Source organism: Dermacentor albipictus, chromosome 6, assembly GCF_038994185.2.
Source record: "Dermacentor albipictus isolate Rhodes 1998 colony chromosome 6, USDA_Dalb.pri_finalv2, whole genome shotgun sequence".
NCBI lineage: Eukaryota > Metazoa > Arthropoda > Arachnida > Ixodida > Ixodidae > Dermacentor > Dermacentor albipictus.
This window is the reverse complement of record NC_091826.1, coordinates 95,974,646-95,993,203: the sequence shown is the minus strand read 5'-3', so window position 1 is coordinate 95,993,203 and position 18,558 is coordinate 95,974,646. Positions and strand designations below refer to the sequence as shown.

Genomic DNA, 18,558 nt, shown 5'->3' with positions numbered 1-18,558 from the left:
TCAGTCCCCAGTGGCTGCGGAGCATCTGACCAAGGGGGTGGTCAGACTTGCAACGCAGCAGAGGGTGCTCAGAATATCTGGGACCGGACAGGCCGCCAATGGAAACTGACCCTTGCAATAATTAATACCGAACCCTCTCGAGTGAGGCAAGCTTAGCAGGTCTCTTCGAGGAACTATCAGACATTTGTTGGGATATTATCGGCCTTAGTGAGAATAAAAAACCAGGTGAGGCTTATACATTGCTGAATAGTGGCCAGGTCCTCTCTTGTAGAGGCCTCCCTTATAAGAAGCAATACGGGATAGGATTCCTAAGCCCTAAAGACATAGCGGGCAACATTGACGAATTCTACACTATGAACGAGAGGGTAGCAGTAGTCGTAATCAAACTCAATAAAATGTATAAATTAAAGATAGTACAAACCTACGCTCCAACGTACAGTCACGACGATGAGGAAGTTTTATGAGGATGTTGAATTAGCGATGAGAAAAGTGCAAACGCGGTATACAGCACTAATGGTGGACTTCAGCGCAAAAGTTGGGAAAAAGCAGGCGGGTGAACAGGCAATTCACAACTACGGTGTTGATTCTAGAAAGCTAGAGGTAAGATGCTGGCAGAATTCGGAGAAAGGAATAAACTGAGAATAATGAACACTTTTTTCAGGAAACGTAGCAACAGAAGATGGACCTGGGAAAGCCCTAATGGTGAAACAAGAAATGAAAAAAAAATCATGCTCTTTGCCAGTCCCAGCATAGTGCAGGATGTTCAAATAGCAGGTAGGGTAAAATGTAGTGATCATAGGTTAGTGAGCATCAGGATCCACCTCAATTTAACCAGAGAAAGAGCAAAATTGGTCAAGGAAAAACAGCTCAACTTAGAAGCAGTAAGGGCAAAAGAAGACAAATTTTGGCTGGTACTTGCACACAAATATGCAGCCTCAGAGCAGAGAGATGATGATGATGATGACATAGAGGTAATCAATAAAACCGTAACTAGGCTGGCTTCAGCGGCAGCAGTTGAAGCGGGAGGCAAGTCACCAAGGCAACCAGTAGGCACGCTCTCCCAAGGAACAAAGGGCCTGATAAAGAAACGACAAAGAATGAAAGTGTCCAACTTAAGAGATTCGCGGAACTGTGGAAACTGATTAACAAGGCAAAAATAAGTGATAATCGAAACTATAAGTGAGAAAGACTGAAGAAGCCGTGAAAGATGGACGTAGCCTGAAATCAGTGAGAAGGATACTTGGCATAGGACAAACCAAGATGTATGCACTGAAAGATAAGCTGGGTAATATCACCAGCAATCTCGAAAATATAGTAAATGGAGCGGAAGAATTCTATACTGACCTTTACAGTACCCAGACGACTCAGGAGCGCTCTATTCAAAACAATAATTAACAGTATACAGAAATTCCTCCTATAAGTAGAAGTGAGGTCAGAAAGGCCTTGCAAGGCAAAAAACTGGGAAAAGTGGCAGGAGAGGATGGAATAACAGTCGATTTAATCAAAAATGGAAGAGACATAATGCAAGGAAAACTGGCGGCTCTCTCTACGAAGTGTATATCGACCGTAAGGGTCCCAGAAAACTGGCAGAATGCAAACATTATACTAATCCACAAAAAGGGCGATGACAAAGAACTAAAAAAAAATATAGGCGATTAGGCTACTTCCAGTATTATATAAGATATATATTAAAATTATATCCAATAGAATAAAGACAACACTGGAATTTAGTCAACCAAGGGAGCAGGCTGGCCTCAGGAAAGGTTACTCTACAATGAATCACATCCATATCATTAACCAGGTTATCGAGAAATTCGCAGAGTACCCTAAACCTCTCTATATGGCTTTCATAGATTACCAAAAAGCATTTTATTCAGTAGAGATACCAGCAGTCATAGAGGCATTGCGTAATAAAAGAGTACAAACCGCTTACGTAACTACCCTAGAAAATATCTCCAGAGATTTCGCGGTCACCTTAATTCTACACAAGAAAACAGAAACATACCTAAAAAGAAAGTGGCCGCACAAGGAGACACAATCTCTCCGATGCTATTTACTGCATGCTTAGAAGAAGTATTCTAGCTATGAAACTGGGAAGGCTTAGGAGTAAAGATCGACGGCGAATAGCTCAACAGCCTTCGGTTTGCCGATGAGATTGTTCTATTCAGCAACAATGCAGACGAGTTACAAGAAATGATTGAGGACCTTAACAGGGAGAGTGTAAGAGTGGGACTGAAGAATAATGTGCAGAAGACAAAGATAATGATAAATAACCTGGCAAGGGAACAAGAGTTCAGCATCGTAAGTCAGCTTCTAGAATCTGCGGAGAAGTACGTTTATCTAGGTCAGCTAATCACAGGGAACCCGGATTATGAGAAGGAAATTCAAGGAACAATAAAAATGTGTTGGGTCGCGTACGGCAGACATCGTGAGCTCCTGAATGGAAGCTTACCGTTATCATTGAAAAGGAAAGTATACAATCACTGCATTTTACCGGTGCAGACATATGGTGCAGAGGCTTGGCGGCTGATAAAGAAGTTTGAGGACAAGTTAAGGACCGCGCTAAGAGCGATGGGACGGAGAATGCTAAGCATAACCTTAAGCGACAGCAAGAGAGCAGTTTGGATCAGAGAGCAAACGGGCATAGACAATATTCTTATAGACATTATGAGGAAAAAATGGCGCTGAGCAGATGATGTAATGCACAGACTAGATAACCGTTGGACCATTAGGGTAACAGAATGGCTACCAAGAGAAGGGAAGCGCCGTAGAGGACGGCAGAAGACTAGACGGAGAGACGAAATTAGGAAATTTGTGGGTGCTATTTAGTCGGTTGACGCAGGACAGGGGCAATTGGAGATTGCAGGGTGAGGCCTTCGTCCTGCAGTGGACATGAATGGGCTAATGATGATGATGGCGATGATGATGATAGTATTTGTGAATACCGGGAGAGAGTTGTTGTCGTGCCTGAACACTGATTGGAAGTACACATCAAAAGCGTTAGCTATATCGGAGGGATCAGAAAAATAGCTGTGTCGTCTTGGAAACTGTAGCGGTTTTTTTGGTGTGATAGAAGTCTAAAATTTGCGCAGCTTCGAGTGTAATAATCGTGCTAGATCAACTTGAAAATAAACGTTTTTAACTGTTTTCATTTTGATACGTAGTTCTCTCTTAGCAGTGGTAAAAGGAATAATAATGTCAGGATTACGTGCCTTTTTCAATAGGCGAAGACGACGAACACCATGTGATATGGGCAGTATGCTGCAATTTATCCATGGAATCTTGTCTTGAGGGAAACATAATTACCAATGCGTAGTTTTACGATGAGCTCAAATGCATAGATTAATGCGCCAACGTTGTCATGTAGACCAAATGCTTGGAAGGAATCAAAGTAGAAGCTAAAGTGTCTGTTAGCGTATCCGTCCTCATTAGCGTCTGCCAGGGAATTGACGAGCTGCACTACCAACGTTCCGACGCCCGCCAAAACATTCAGAACGCCGATTCCGCTTCGAGCATCGCGCTTTCTCCTGACATGACCAAGTCGACCCTCCCACAGCATATCAAAGGTTTCATTCGCGAAGGGGTGGCCAGGCAGCACTCGCTGCTGCCTCACAGCGACGCACCTACGGCAGCTTTGCCTCCAATGCTGCAGCACACCATCCGGACTCAGATATCTGAAGCGCTTCCTGCAGCTGCTACGACCCCCTCCCCCCCACCCAATCCTATGAGTGTGCCGCTGCCCCATGCCGACTTTGCCACTCATCCTACGCTGCTTCCGCTCAGTTATGCAGCCGTGGTTGCACGGTCACCTGCGGCACCCGTGCCCGTGCATCCGGCTTCATTTCCAGTTGCCCGACAGTCACCACAGTTTTTTAGTCCCACCGAGACGTGGCGTACTATACACAACCGGCCTATCTGCTTCGCCTGCGGCATCGCTGGCCATGTGGCGCGCTTTTGTCGCCGACGCGCCCCAACTACGCGTACCACCTTTACCACGCGCAGCTAAACGCCAGAATACGCTGCCACGCCTCAATTTCCACCGCGACGTCTCGATACTGATCGCCGGTCAGAAACTCGGCGTCCCCTTCCGCTCGTCGCCGTTCGATTTCACCCCTGCGTCATCTAGCTCCCACTGAAGAGGGAAACTGACTGGCGCAGTTCCCGAGGCAAGAACTGCAATGCATCGACGTTTTGAAGACCTCACTCTTCGTCGCAAAATGTTATTACCATTTTCGAAGTGGGAGTACCCGCACCGGAGCAGCCGTTTCCGTCATTCACGAGAACCTTTGTCACAAATTACGAAAAGTGACTACAGCTCCCTCTGGCCTGGCACTCGCCACTGCCAGCTCGCAGCGAATTCACCCTTCAGCTGAATGCACGGCCCGTGTCATCATCAACGACGTTCTCTACATAATCGAGTGTTTCATGCTACTATCGTGCTCTCACGACATCATCCTTCGCTGGGATTTCCTGTCTCGTCATCATGCTGTCATTGACTGTTCGCGTGCAGAAGTGTCGCTTTTACCACTATGTGAATCAATGCTGACCAGCTCTCATCACTTTGCCGACAAACTCATGGTTGATGACGACACAACCATACCCCCTGAGTCGTCGATGGCTGCTGCCCTGCCGTCTGATGCCGCATCCAACGCCACTGCAGCATTCACGCCATCCGATTTGTTTGCTCAGTGCAAAGGCATTGTTCTCCCCTTTGCCGTGCTTACTATAACATCTTTGTCTACTGTGATTCTGGTCAGCAACTAGTACCAGTACCCGATCAGCCTTCTGCGTTGAGAGACCGTAGCATACTTCCAGGCTGTCGACTACTTTGACGATCTCGATGTTCCTACCGACTCCCTTCGTCACACTAACGCCATCGCTTCGGTCTCAGATTTATCAACTTCAGTGGGTTTTGACAACGCCATCGGCCCTGCTTTTCCCCATCTCATCGCCGCGAACCTCTCACTCTCCTTCACAAGTTTCTCTCTTCTTTCGACTGTCATCAGACGTCATTGGGCCGCGCCACCGGTGTTTCTCACACCATCGGCATCGGTTCCCACTGCCCCTTGCGACAGCGCCCGTATCGTGTCTCCGCTGAAGACCACCGAATCATCACAGAGCAAGTGGACAATATGCCTAAACGTAGAGTCATCCGTCCCTCTCAAAGTCCCTGTCTTCACCTGTTGTATTGGCTGTTTTGTCGACTACGGACGCCTAAACAAGATAACGAGAAAAGACGTTTATCGACTGCCTCGCATCGATGACGCTCTCAACTGTTTACAAGGCGCAGAATATTTCTGTTCCTTGGATCTGCGCTCTGGGTACTGGCAAGTTCCTATGGCCGAAACTCACCGTCTGAAAACCGCCTTCGTTACACCCGATGACCTCTACGAGCTTAACGTCATGCCCTTCGGGCTGTGTAAGGCGCCTGCTACTTTCGAGCGTATGATCGACACCATCCTTCGCGGACACAAATGGAAGAACTGTTTATGTTACCTCGACGACATAGTCGTCTTCTCAACCGATTTTCCGACACACCTCGCTCTCCTGCATGAGATTCTACAGCTTAAGCTCAAAAATTGCCGTTTCGCTGCGAGCAAGCTAACCATCTTGGGTCACGTTACGTCGAAAGACGGCGTCCTGCCGCTCCCAAACAAGCTCCGCGCCGTTTCAGACTTCCCAAAGCCCACGTATATCAAAACCCTCGTATTTTTTACTGGCTTATGTTCCTATTTTCGGCGCTTCGTATGGAATTTCGCATACACGATGGCGCCCTTGACAAGTTTAATTTCCGCCAGTAAAGGCATAGCAGCGTGGTCACCTGAATGTGATCCAGCATTTCAGCATTTGCGCCACTTGTTGACCTCACCACCGATTCTTCGTCACTACGATCCTGGTGCTCCCACGGGAGTTCATACTGATGCCAGCGGAGTTGGCCTTGGCGCCGTCTTAGCGCAACGGAAAGCTGGCTATGATGAATATGTCGCCGCCTAAGCGAGCCGTACTCTAAAGAAAGCAGAATTAAATTACTCCGTCACAGAAAAGGAGTGCCTAGCGATCATCTGGGCACTAAGCAAGTTTCGCCCATACCTTTACGGTCGTTCTTTCGCAGTAGTTACTGACTACCATGTCCTTTGTTGGCCTTCTTCCTTGAAAGACCCGTCGGGACGCTTGGGACGTTGGGCGCTTCGCTTGCAAGAGTACGACATCCGTGTTATGTACCGCTCCTGTCGCAAGACGCCGACAGAGACGCCTGATATAGCGTCTTTGTCGCCTTCCTCGTCCACACTGTCACCGTTGGCCATCACTGACATGCTCACAGAGCAGCGCAAGGACCCAACACTTCTAATGCTACTTGACTACCTTGCCGCTCCGTCTGACACCCCTTCGACACGAGCACTGCGTCGCCATGCAACCCACTTTTTCCGTGCGGAACAACCTTCTATATCGCCGCAACTACATGCCCGACGGTCGGGAATAGCTCCTTGCTATACCTCGTCATATGCGCTCTGACATATGTGCGTCTTTTCAGGCTGATCCCCTCAGCGCTCATGCCGGCGTCCTCAAACTTACACATGGTTGCGCCAACGCTATAATTGGTGAGCCAAGTACAACTTTGTGCAAAAGTACATTCAGTCTTGTACTACATGCCAACAAGGCAAGACACCTACCCAGGGTTTAACAGGACCGTTGCAGTCGTTACCGTACCCATGTTGTCCGTTTGACCCCGTCGGCATCAGCCTATACGGCCCTTTTCCATGTAGCGGGTGTGGAAATCTGTGGATAATCGTCGGCGTAGACCACCTTACTCGCTACGCTGAGACTGCAGCTCTGCCAGGAGCGACCGCCCGTGACGTTGGTTTCTTCATTCTTCGAAGTTTTATTCTTCGCCACGGTGTTCCGCGAGAACTACTGAGTGATAGAGGCCGTGTCTTTCTGTCGGAGGGCGTCCAAGCCCTCTTCGCTGAGTGCAGGATAATTCACCGCAAATCGACCGGGTACCATCCCCAAACCAACGGTTTGACCGGGCGGTTCAATCGCACTCTTGGCGACATGTTGCGGATGTACATTTCATCCGATCTCTCCAACTGCGACACCGTACTGCCTTTTGTTACGTTCGCACACAACACCGCGATGCAAGCGACAACGGGCTTCTCCCCCTTTTTCGTTATGTATGGCCGTGAGCCTTCATGCCCATTGGACACCATAGTGCCGTACCAACCTGACGCTACAGAGTATACTCCGTTTTCCGAAGTCGCCATATATGCGGAAGATTGCCGTCAGCTGGCACGTGCTCTGACTAGTGAGACACAAGCACGTCTTTTGACGTGCTTGTGTCTCACTGGCCATGCTCATCAACCACCGCACAACTTTGCTCCTGGTTCATTTTTGTGGCTTTGGATACCAGCCCACGTTCCTGGACTTTGTTCTGAACTCCTGGCGCAGTATCACGGGCCCTACCATATCATCGAGGCCACTTCGCCGGTCAGCTACATTGTCGAGGCGCTCACAATGTCACCAGACCTGCGTCGTCATGGCCGAGAGACAGTACACGTCAACCGCCTGATACCTTTTATGACCCACTCATTTTCTTCACACCCTCAGTCGCCAGGATGGCTACGCTTTGATCCTGGGGCATTGTAATGAATCAGACGCGCCCCTGTGTACGTGCCGGCAGACGAGGAAGAGGAAGGACCGTGCCTTGATCGCGAGTGAGCCCCGTGCTACGGACAGCCCTTGCAGTGCCTTTACCTAGCGTTCTACAACGTTGTGAATGACAATACACCTCGGCGCAGTCTATATATGCATATATATATATATATATATATATATATATATATTATTGCGACGAGGTTGTTCGGCTGGCAGCACTAGTTCTGGGTTGCAGCAGTAGGCTTAAACAGGTCGGCGCTATAGCGAAATGCGGAAGCAAGCACTCCTCCTCGTCTTCTTCTCTTGCACTGCCACCATGCCCACTGCGTAGTGCCTACTCAAAAGAGCAGCCATCCTGTCGACCTAAGGACGGAAAAAACACAGGGGGGTCATGGCACTGCTTGGGCCGGGAGACGTGGACCATTTCCTGGCCGCAACCACTCCAGTTGGAAGGCGCTTCCGTTGGGTCGATGAGGTAGTTGAACGCAAATGTTTATTTGAGTACCCGGTAAGGACCGTGGTACATAGAGAGCAGCTTAGAGCATAGGCCTGGAGGAGTAGAGGGCACCCACAACCAGACCAGCCGGACAGGAGCAAAGCACGTAGCCGCAGTAGATGAATCGTGGCGATGCTTTTGGCGCCAATGGTCCTGGGATGTGAACGAACGAAGCGAGCTGGTGACATTATTTAGGGTAGGCAGCCGCTCTAGAAACAGTCGTGCGCTCCGAAACATCTGGTCGGTAAGGCAGAATCTTGTGCATAGTGCATGAAGCTTCGTGTCCATAAAGGAGAAAGAAAAGGGAGAACCCAGTGGTACTTTGCGTATCGTTATTGTAAGCGCAGGCGACGAAAGGCAGAATGCGATCCCAATTCAAGTGATCAGAGGAAACATACATGACCAACATGTCGCCGAGGGTGCGTTTGAAACGCTATGTCATCCCTTTAGTTTGAGGATGATATGCCGTGGTAGTGCGGTGAATGATGCGACACTCCTTTAGCAATGCTGCAATGACGTCTGAGAGAAAAACGTGATCACGGTCACTCAGTAATTCTCGAGGTGCTCCATGGCGTCAAATCAGGTTTTGAAAAAAAAGAACTGGTGACGTCTTCGGCTGTGAAAGATGCTAGGGCTGAAGTTTCGGCGTACCGCGTGAGGTGGTCGATAGCAACAATAACCCAGTGGTTGCCGCTAGGAGTGTTGACAAGCGGACCGTATAGGTCAAGGCCGTTTAGGTCGAACCCGTGCGCGGGGCATGCTAAAAGTTGCAAAGGGCCGGTGGCATGTTGAGGTGGCGTCCTGCGTCCTTGGCCTATGAGGCAGGACCGGACGTACTGGCGCACTAAGTAGTACATACCGCGCCAGTAGTACCGCATACAGAAAAATGTGAGAGTATCGACAGCTGTTTAAGTATAGAAGTATTACTTCAGAATGGTAACCGTAAAAGGTGGGACATTTAGGTTTCCCCGTGTTTATAAAGGAGCTGTGATCCTGATCTCAGAATTTAGGAGCTTCCTCTTCTTTGTCTATTTCTTATGTGATTTTGTACTCACGTCATGTATTCTTCTTTCATGTTAAAATTCATTTCCAGTTTTTATTCACAGAGTAGCAAGAAAACTTGAGCTTAGGTCGCTATTTGCCGTATAAGAGCCCTTCAGCGCACCACATTTACTTAAATTGTAGAGGCAGAAAGAATTTATTCAGGAAGTATACTTATAATCATGAAACGTTCAGAAAAGTTGGGCGGTACCTCCCTGAAGGAAAGCTCCTACATGTGCGTAGCGTTATACGGTGGTCAGGGTGGGGCGGAACGTGTTATGCACTGTAATTATGTGTGTAAGGGTTATGCTGATGTAGTATGCACGTACATATATTTACGGATGCGGGAGATTTATGAGGAGAGAGATGCATATGTTTACAGACCCTTACTACGGCTTACCGCATGCTTTCATTTTGGTTCCAAGTTAGTTATTTTTCATCCTGAATAGCCGGCTGTTAACCTACCCCTTACTGCTTGCTGTGGCCCTGTTACTGGAGGCTTAAGCATTTCTTGTTGTGGTGTAACACCTTACTACTCCCTATGGCATATAAAGAACGGGGAAAGTGGGCTGGGTTGTCGAATATCTTTTAGTGATGCGCCTATTGGTATCACGAACAATGGGTCCTTTGCAACCTTACACAAGATAGCAGCTATCAGCTGCGTAAAAAAATTCAGCTTAAACTGCACATTCTCGCCATAATTTTGGAAATAAATTTTCTTGCTTGACGTGAAATTTTTGACTTAGTCACTATATAATGAATGCTACGAATTGAAAAGCGTCAAGGAAGCTCCACAAGCCCCTCGTCCCCACAAGGCGTACAGCTGAGAAAGATGATACAGTTGTTACCCATCTTTATGTAAAACAATAAATAGATAAAATGTTGTGTTCACGCTTACAAAGTCATGCATAGGTGGAGAGAAGCAAGCATGTGTACTATAAGAACACTGCGCTTTAGGAAGGTTTGGTTGAATAAATGGTACATGTTAGTTCTAACATAATGTTTTAGAAACGGTTGCATTTATTCGCATCAAATTTCACGCGCTTAGAAAAGATGCTCATAGGTACAACACAAGACACTTCGTTTGTGTCAGATGGTTTACCTTTCCTCTGGCTCACTCCAAAAATTGCAGTGTACTTAAATATTTGTTGTACATTTTCTCTGCAGCCACACAGAGGAGTGTGACATTACAGACGGTTATTCTAAGTAGCCCTAGGTTATATCTGAACTAAGAAAAAATATCATATGCACTCAGGGGTGCCCACCCGAAAATATTAATACCTCTGCTTGCACAAAGCCACAAGGGGGGTTCCTTGCAGCGTAAATTTTTATGGTGTTATCACTCATATCATCAGAGATTTTGTTAGGAGTATTTATGACTGGTTGTAGTACATATATACAAAGTGTCATGGAATTGGATGAATTCTTTCTGAGAAAAGGTAGATTAAATTTGAAAAATTATTTAAAATTGAAATTTAAGAGAAATGAAGTTTGATGTTCTAATACTCTCTGTGGATGCTCAAATTGCCCCAAGAAATTACGTTTCATTGCTGAATTTCTGGCAAGTCTTTCGAAAGCAGTAGTTAGTGTTCCTTTTTATCAGTTGCCCTCTCAGCAGAGTAGTAGAATTCTGCCCTGTCAACAGGCTCTTTGTCTATCTTGTAAAGGGTAATATTACCAAACAGACCAAGAAAAATTTCATGGGCCTCCCGAAGAGCTTTTCGTGCTGAATTACTGTCATTGTAGTAAGCTACAGCATTGTTAGTTGCTGTCTTCAATATGTAAGCACTGACAAAGTTTTCTTTGAGCAGCTGCACCAGATGAGTTGCTTGAGCGACTCATTGGTGTTCTGTGTTCGAACATGAATACGTTTCCTCAGAAGACCGATTACCTTTAAAGTTTTTTTTCTGTTCTATTTGGTGGACGACCATGCCATCATCGGGGCAAGTAATATCTTTAAGACTCGGAACAGAAGCGACCACGACCACGTAAGCAAAAGCAACCGTTTTACCTAATAGTTCTTTTCCGCAAAGGACAATTTCGTCAAACTCTTGATTTCGAGTTGTTAACAAATTCGAGTTCGCCCTGACATCTGCGAGCCACCTGGTTAGCTCAGATGGTAGAGCCGCTGCCCTAGAAAGACGATCGTTTCGAGTTGGAGCACCTGTCCAGGACAAATTTTTCATCAACTATGATGCTTTTCTTTCGAGGAACCCGTATGGGGTTCCTTTGTGGCAATTGCTACGATTGGGTGAATGTCTCCCTTTCTTTTTAATAATAAATGATCTTTTAGTACAAATATTTACATACCACATACACAAGCAAAAAAAATACCATGCCATAACGAAGAAAACCGCAAGCGACAACGATGAACAAGCCGCCCTCCGACCGCCATTTTTAAACGCCAGGGCGCGCGGCACACTTCGGTGCGACATTTGAACCGCTTTGGGCAGGCGCACGACATCGCGCTTCCGCAAGTTTGTTTCTCTTAGTGCAGTCAATTTTTGTGTGCCAAACTTGTAAATTCGATTTAGGGGGGGTTTACGCGACCGTACCCCGTTAAAAAGATATTCCATACTTACGCCACTCAGGTAAAGCACCTTTCACGCAATGAGTGAAGCGTAAACTAAGCAATGACACGCTGAAGTACTCAGCCCATTACGTTCATTACTGTCATAACTGAACGCTTAGATACATGAACAAAGCAAACCAAGTCTTCGAACATCTGCAAATTTTCTTCTTGAGAAAAAAGACAAAATCATGCTACAAAGGTTATGCAGCGCACAGAACATTGCTTGGCAAATGCTCGAAATCTTGTTGAACAAATCTAATAATTTTTTCATGTGTACACAATAGGCAGCGAGACAATGGAAGTAGTAAGGGAATACATCTACTTAGGGCAGGTAGTGACGGCAGATCCGGATCATGCGACAGAAATATTCAGGAGAATAAGAATGGGCTGGGGTGCGTTTGGCAGGCATTCTCAGATCATGAACAGCAGGTTGCCATTATCCCTCAAGAGGAAGGTGTATAATAGCTGCGTCTTACCAGTACTCACCTACGGGGCAGAAACCTGGAGGCTTACGAAAAGGGTTCTACTCAAATTGAGGACGACGCAATGAGCTATGGAAAGAAGAATGATAGGTGTAATGTTAAGGGATAAGAAAAGAGCAGATTGGGTGAGAGAACAAACGCGAGTTAATGACATCTGAGTTGAAATCAAGAAAAAGAAATGGGCATGGGCAGGGCATGTAATGAGGAGGGAGGATAACCGATGGTCATTAAGGGTTACGGATTGGATCCCAAGGGAAGGGAAGCGTAGCAGGGGGTGGCAGAAAGTTAGGTGGGCGGATGAGATTAAGAAGTTTGCAGGACGGCATGGCCAAAATTAGTACATGACCGCGGTTGTTGGAGAAGTATGGGAGAGGCCTTTGCCCTGCAGTGGGCGTAACCAGGCTGATGATGATGATGATGATGAAGGGCAAAATGTCACTAATTATATTCCTAATTCTCGCAATACTTCGTATATATTGTAGATTCTGTATTAAAGCGAAGCTTTCTTTACCTCTTCTCTTGCCTTTGCTGCTGCTGCTGCTGCTGCTGCTCCTTGCTGCTTGCTGCTGCTGCTAGCTGCTTGCTTCTAGCTAGTTGCTCCTAGCGGCTAGCTGCTAGCTGCTTGCTGCTAGCTGTTTGTTTCTAGCTGCTAGCTGCTAGTTGATGCTTGCTGGTACCTGCTTGCTGCTTGCGGCTAGCTGTTTGCCACTGCTGCCGCCGCTGCTGCTGCTGCTGCAAGGCGTTATCATCATCACCAGCAGCAGGCGTCGCCATCATCATCATCATCAGGCATCATCTTCATCATCAGCAGCAGCAGCAGCATCAGCTACCCTTCTACTAAAGTGTGACGCCAGAGGGGCCCAGATTGAACTGTAGAGAGGAGAAGATGATGAGAAGGAGAGGGAGGAGAAGAAGCAGTCCCCATACAAGAGAGGGGAACTGTTGTTTCTTCATTCATTTGCAATATATAGTGTTTTTTTCTTTTAATTTATTATGTGCAAGTATATCCCTTTATGTTTTGCTTGGTGTCAGTGTTTCTTGGGTCCTTATGATATGACTAATAAAAATTAGACCCCTCAGGTAACCGTTTTTCTTGCCATTTATTGCATAACGAGTCTCTCGAATCCCGCAACATTGACGCCTTCAGGTAGCATGTGGGGGTTTTTTGAGCGATTGCCTTAACTCAAGAAGATGACGCTCTCGTGAGGGCTGCGGCAGAAAGGATGTTCCACATCCGCCGCCAGGGTCTTTGAGTGGTGGCTCTGGCTAACACTGCCAGGGTTCTACTAAGAAACACAAATACCCCAAAAAGTGGACAGGGAAATGGTGCCGTGGTAGCTTAATTGGTAGAGCATCGCACGCGATATGTGAAGGTTGTGTCATCGTTCCCCACTTGGGACAACTTGTTTATTTCATCCACTTTCATTTCCATTTATTCATCGCTTCTTTATTTTATTTATTAGGCACAAGTAATTTCCGCTATATTACCTTTGGTATCAGTGTTTCAGTGTTTGTTGGCTTCCTATGATATGACTAATAAAAACGGGGCCCTCGGATAACCCCCTTTCTTCTCAATTAAGAGAGCGGGAGGTGACCTGAGCAGGTAAGGAACCCCACTACTAAACGGCAGCGGTCGCGGGGAAACAGGATAAGCGTACGTTCATGGTACGGTACAGTACCTTTAACCTTATTTATAGCTTAAACCTTACAAATAGGTTTTATTGATTACGAGAAAGCCTTTGGTTCATTTGAAACCTCAGCAGTCATGCAGGCATTACGGAATCAGGTGAAGAGAAGCCCTATGTGAAAATACTGAAAGATATCTATAGCGGCTCCACAGCCACCGTAGTCCTCCATAAAGCAAGCAACAAAATAGCAATAAGGAAGGGCGTCAGACAGGCAGAAACGATCTCTGCAGTGCTATTCGCAGCTTGTTTACAGGATGTATTCAGAGGCGAGGATTGGGAACATTTGGCGATAAGAGTTGATAGAGAATACCTTAGTAACTTGCGATTCGCTGATGATATTGCCTTGCTCAATAACTCAGGGAACCAATTACAATGCATTCGCACTGGCCTTGAGAGAAAAATCTCGGAAGAGAACAGCAGTTTCCGATATGTAGCGAGGCATTGGAAGTGGTAAGGAAATACTTCTACTTAGGCAGTGACCGCGGATCCAGAGCATGAGACTGAAATAATAAGAATAAGAATGAGCTGGGGTGCGTTTGGCAGGCATTTTCAGATCATGAACAAAAGGACGCCATTATCCCTCAAAAGTAAAGTGTTTAACAGCTGTGTCTTAACAGTACTCACCGACGGAGCAGAAACCTGGAGGCTTACGAAAACGGTTCTAGTTTGATTGAGGACGACGCAGCGAGCTATGAAAACAACAATGATGGGCCTGACGTTAAAAGATAAGAAAAGAGCAGAATGGTTGAGGGGGAAGCAAATGCGAGTTAATGACACCTTAGTTGAAATCAAGAATAACAAATGGACATTGGTAGTACATGTAATGAGGAGGGAAGATAACCGAAGGTCATTAAGGGTTACGGACCGGATTTCAAGAGAAGGAGCACCAGGGGGCGGCCGAAAGTTAGGTGGGTGGATGAGATTAAGAAGTTTGCCGTGCAACATGGGAACAATTGCCGCATGAGCGCGGTAGTTGAAGAAGTATGGGAGAGGCTTTCGCACTGGAGTGGGCGTAGCCAGGCTGATGATGATGTGACGTTACAGTACGTTTCTGCTATTTGTAAAAAATAGGTGCCATGCAAATATGTCAAGCTGGAAACTTACGCAGGACATGCAGACGCAGCGCAGGAATAATTAAAGCGCTCGGCCAGGTCCAGGAGACACTACGGAAGCGGTCGACCATCAAATCAACACTTCTGTGCCCGCCACGTTAGCCTTGCGGATATGACATTTCTAGAGGTCGTGAATTTGATCTGAATAGTGGCAGCTGCATTTCGACTAGGGCCAAATAGAAACGCACGTGCACTGACATTTGGGACGCGTTAAAGAACGTCCCGGTGTCAAAATTAATCTGAGTCCACCACTACAGCTTCCCTCATAATCCGAGTGTGGTTTTGGCAAGTACAGCCCTATAGTCCAATTCAATTATAATACTTCTGCTACAATGCGATATGCCACGTGAGGCAATGACAACGCTTTACCGCTCTCAGAGGTTATAAAATATAGCCCACAACAACGCCTCAAGCAAACACCTCTCCCTGGGTTTCTATGTACTCGGCACACAAACAGCAGTGATGCAGGCAAGGTAACGTTTAACAACTCAACATTCTCGTGTTAGCCTAAACAGTGAAGAAATTAAGCTTTAGGCTTCATCGTCACTGCTAATTATCGTCAATCACAGCATCCAGCCCGGAAAGCTTCGCTTACATCGATTGCCCCTGTGCGTGAAATCTGCATAATTTTTGTTATGCGCAGGTGCTGAATACTTCCAGCGAGACTCCAGAATGCGCAATAATTGTGCTTTTCACCGATGGCATGGAGAATGAGTACCCATCCATGGACGACGTCTGGCTGCAGCTGTTGGCGTCAAAGGTCCAGGTTGTGACTATGGCGATGGGTGATAATGCCGAACATAGGCTTGAGAAACTGGCTGCAGAAACGAAAGGGCAAAGCTACTTCTTTCCTGATCCCCTTGGAAACGCAGTGAGAACCGACATTCAAGGCGCCAACAGTCACACGCACGAGCGCACATATCATCAGTCGGTCAGTATCCTGGTACCTAGGATTACACCATGCAACATGAACGGTATTGGATATCCTTTTGCTTCAAAGCCTTTGTGCAATGTTTTCGCTAGAGGGAAAAATCTATAGTCAGACAAGCTCTCAGTGCCACTAAAGAAGTTCGGTAAATATAGATGCCCGTTCTTTTCGTGTGCAGATCTAAATGAAGCACGCAGTATCCACATGTAGCGCAAGCGAAGGTGAGTTGGGCATGTTGGAGGTAATGTGAGGCGTAATGATGCTAGAGTTCGACTTTTAGAAATGGTTTTAGTCGCAAAAAGTAAAACAAGGGAACAGAATAAAAGATACGGAGAGGAGGAGGAGGAGAAACATTTATTAAAAAAATAACAGAGAAGCAGGTGTCTTCCTGCTTGTGCGGGAGCCGCCCTTAGTCCAGGACTCCTGCGGCTCTTGCTGTCTCCCGAGCCCGCCGCACCAGTTGCTGCTGGTTACGAGGGTCCGAACTAGTCAGCACAGCCACCCACTGTTCGGGTGTGGGGTTGGGTATTTGCTGGGCTGCCTTCACGTTGGGGCCCGCCCATGTGGTGTGATATAGGGAGGCGTAATCATTACAAAGGGGACATTTGTGGGAATATAGCGTAGGTTGGATTGCGTGTAGTCTGCTTAAATGTGGGTTATTATTAGTTTGTAGTTGTCTCCATGTTACAGCGTCTTCACGTGAGAGGGTCTTGTGTGGAGGTGGGTATTGTCGTCTGTTCAATATGTGGTGTTGTAGTATGGCGTTGTATTGTAATGGTACGGGCTCCATGGATGCGTCTGTATCCCTCTCTTGTGGCGCCCGGGAGGCATGAGCTCGGGCTACAGCGTGCGCACGCTGATTTCCACGGAGGGACTCGTGCCCTTGAGCCCACACTATTTCAACGTCCGGGAATTGGGGGGCTTGTTTGAGGAGTCAGTGGGCGATTGAAGATATTTGACCTCTCACGTAGCTACGGCAAGCTGCCTGGGAGTCGCTAATAATTGTGATGTACTCGTTTGTCAGACTAGAGGTGATGGCCAAGGCGATGGCTGTCTCCTCCGCTACGAGGGCGCTGGCAGTGCGGACGGTCATCGAGACCACCTCTTCTAGGTTATAGTTGACAACGCTGGCCGTCAAGGCTGCTTTTTGGGGGTACTGCGCGGCATCTGTGTATAGTGTGGTGTATAGTATAGTGAGGAGACTGCCATATTTTGTCTGTAGACTTCTTGCGCGAGCTTGGCGACGATCGGCATGATGTTCTGGGTACATGCTTCTGGGGATAGGGGCTACGTTGATGTGCTCCCGGAAGTTGGGGGCCAGATGGATTGCTTGTTCGTGGCCTTTGCGGTGTGTGGCGTAGCCTAGGCGAGCTAGGACTGTTCTTCCTGTTGGTGTGAGGGCTAGTCGTTCTTATTGGCTTGTGAGGCGGGCGTCTATAATTTCTCTTATAATATTATGGACTCCTAGGGCTTCAAGCTTGAGTTTCGCTGTTCCCTGGGGTAGGCCGAGCGCTTGCTTGTAGGCTTTCCGAAGAAGTACGTCTAATTGATCTATCTCTTTGGGACTGAGGGGCAAGTACAGGGCAGCATAGGCAATGCAGCTGATTATCAGGGCCTGGACGAGCTTTATTATGTCGTCTTCTTTCAGTCCGTATTGTTTGGTGGTGATACGGCTGACCATTCGCATGATTTGGAAGGTGGTCTGCTTGATACGTTGGAAGGTGTATGCGCCTCCGCCGTCCTGTTGTATGTGGATTCCGAGAATGCGGGCGCGGTTTACTGTGGGTATTTCTATGTCGTTGGAGGGAGGGAGTGTGATGTCTGCTAGTTTATTGAGTTTTCTTCGCGATTTCTGTCGAACGACTAATAGTTCTGATTTCTCGGGGGAGCACCAGAGGCCGCTTGTTTTTGCATATTGCTGGACGACGTCAGTCGCTTGTTGAAGGGCGTCTTGTTTCTCTCCTCCGGAACCAGTGGTGGTCCAGATAGTGATGTCATTGGCATATATTGCATGCCTGATTCCTGGTATTGCGTTGAGTTTGTCAGGTAATTTCATCATAGCAATATTGAAAAGGGTAGGTGATAGAACAGCACCTTGTGGGGTTCCTGTGTTGTGGGTAGGTAACGTCGGGGTTCTGAGTGAGCCAATGACTATTGTGCCCGTGCGGTTGCTTAGAAAGGCAAGTATAATTGTAAGTATTACGACCCCAGTTCGTGAGGCTTAGGTTTGTAAGGATGGTATGGTGAGCCACATTGTCCAAAATGCCTTTGAGATCGAGTCCTAAAATCGCTCCAGTTTTGTGCGGTGAGATGTGTTAAAGGACTTGTTCCTTCAGCTGAAGAAGGATGTCGTAGGCAAAGGTGGGGCCGGAATCCGAACATTGTTTAGGGAAAAAGGTCGCTGGATTCCAGGTAAGGTTGAAGCCGGTTGAGAATGACATGTCCCAGAAGCTTGCCGAGGCATGAAGTCAGTGAGATTGGTCTTACATTTTCTAAGCTGGAGAGTTTGCCTGGCTTTGGAATGAGTATGATGTCCGAGTGCTTCCAGTCTGTTGGTAGTCTATCCGCTTCCCAGTGATGATTAAA

At 47.1% G+C, this 18,558-nt stretch overlaps 1 protein-coding gene across 3 annotated transcripts in view; it reads left to right on the top strand.

Moving 5' to 3' along the window:
- Positions 1-18,558, top strand: part of LOC135907512 (calcium-activated chloride channel regulator 1-like) — a 135,788-nt gene that overhangs the window by 49,118 nt on the left and 68,112 nt on the right. For all 3 annotated transcript variants that reach the window (XM_070520901.1, XM_070520900.1, XM_070520902.1), the window contains one exon: positions 15,688-15,975. In XM_070520901.1, coding sequence (XP_070377002.1) covers positions 15,688-15,975 — 288 coding nt within the window. The remainder of the gene's footprint in view (positions 1-15,687; positions 15,976-18,558) is intronic.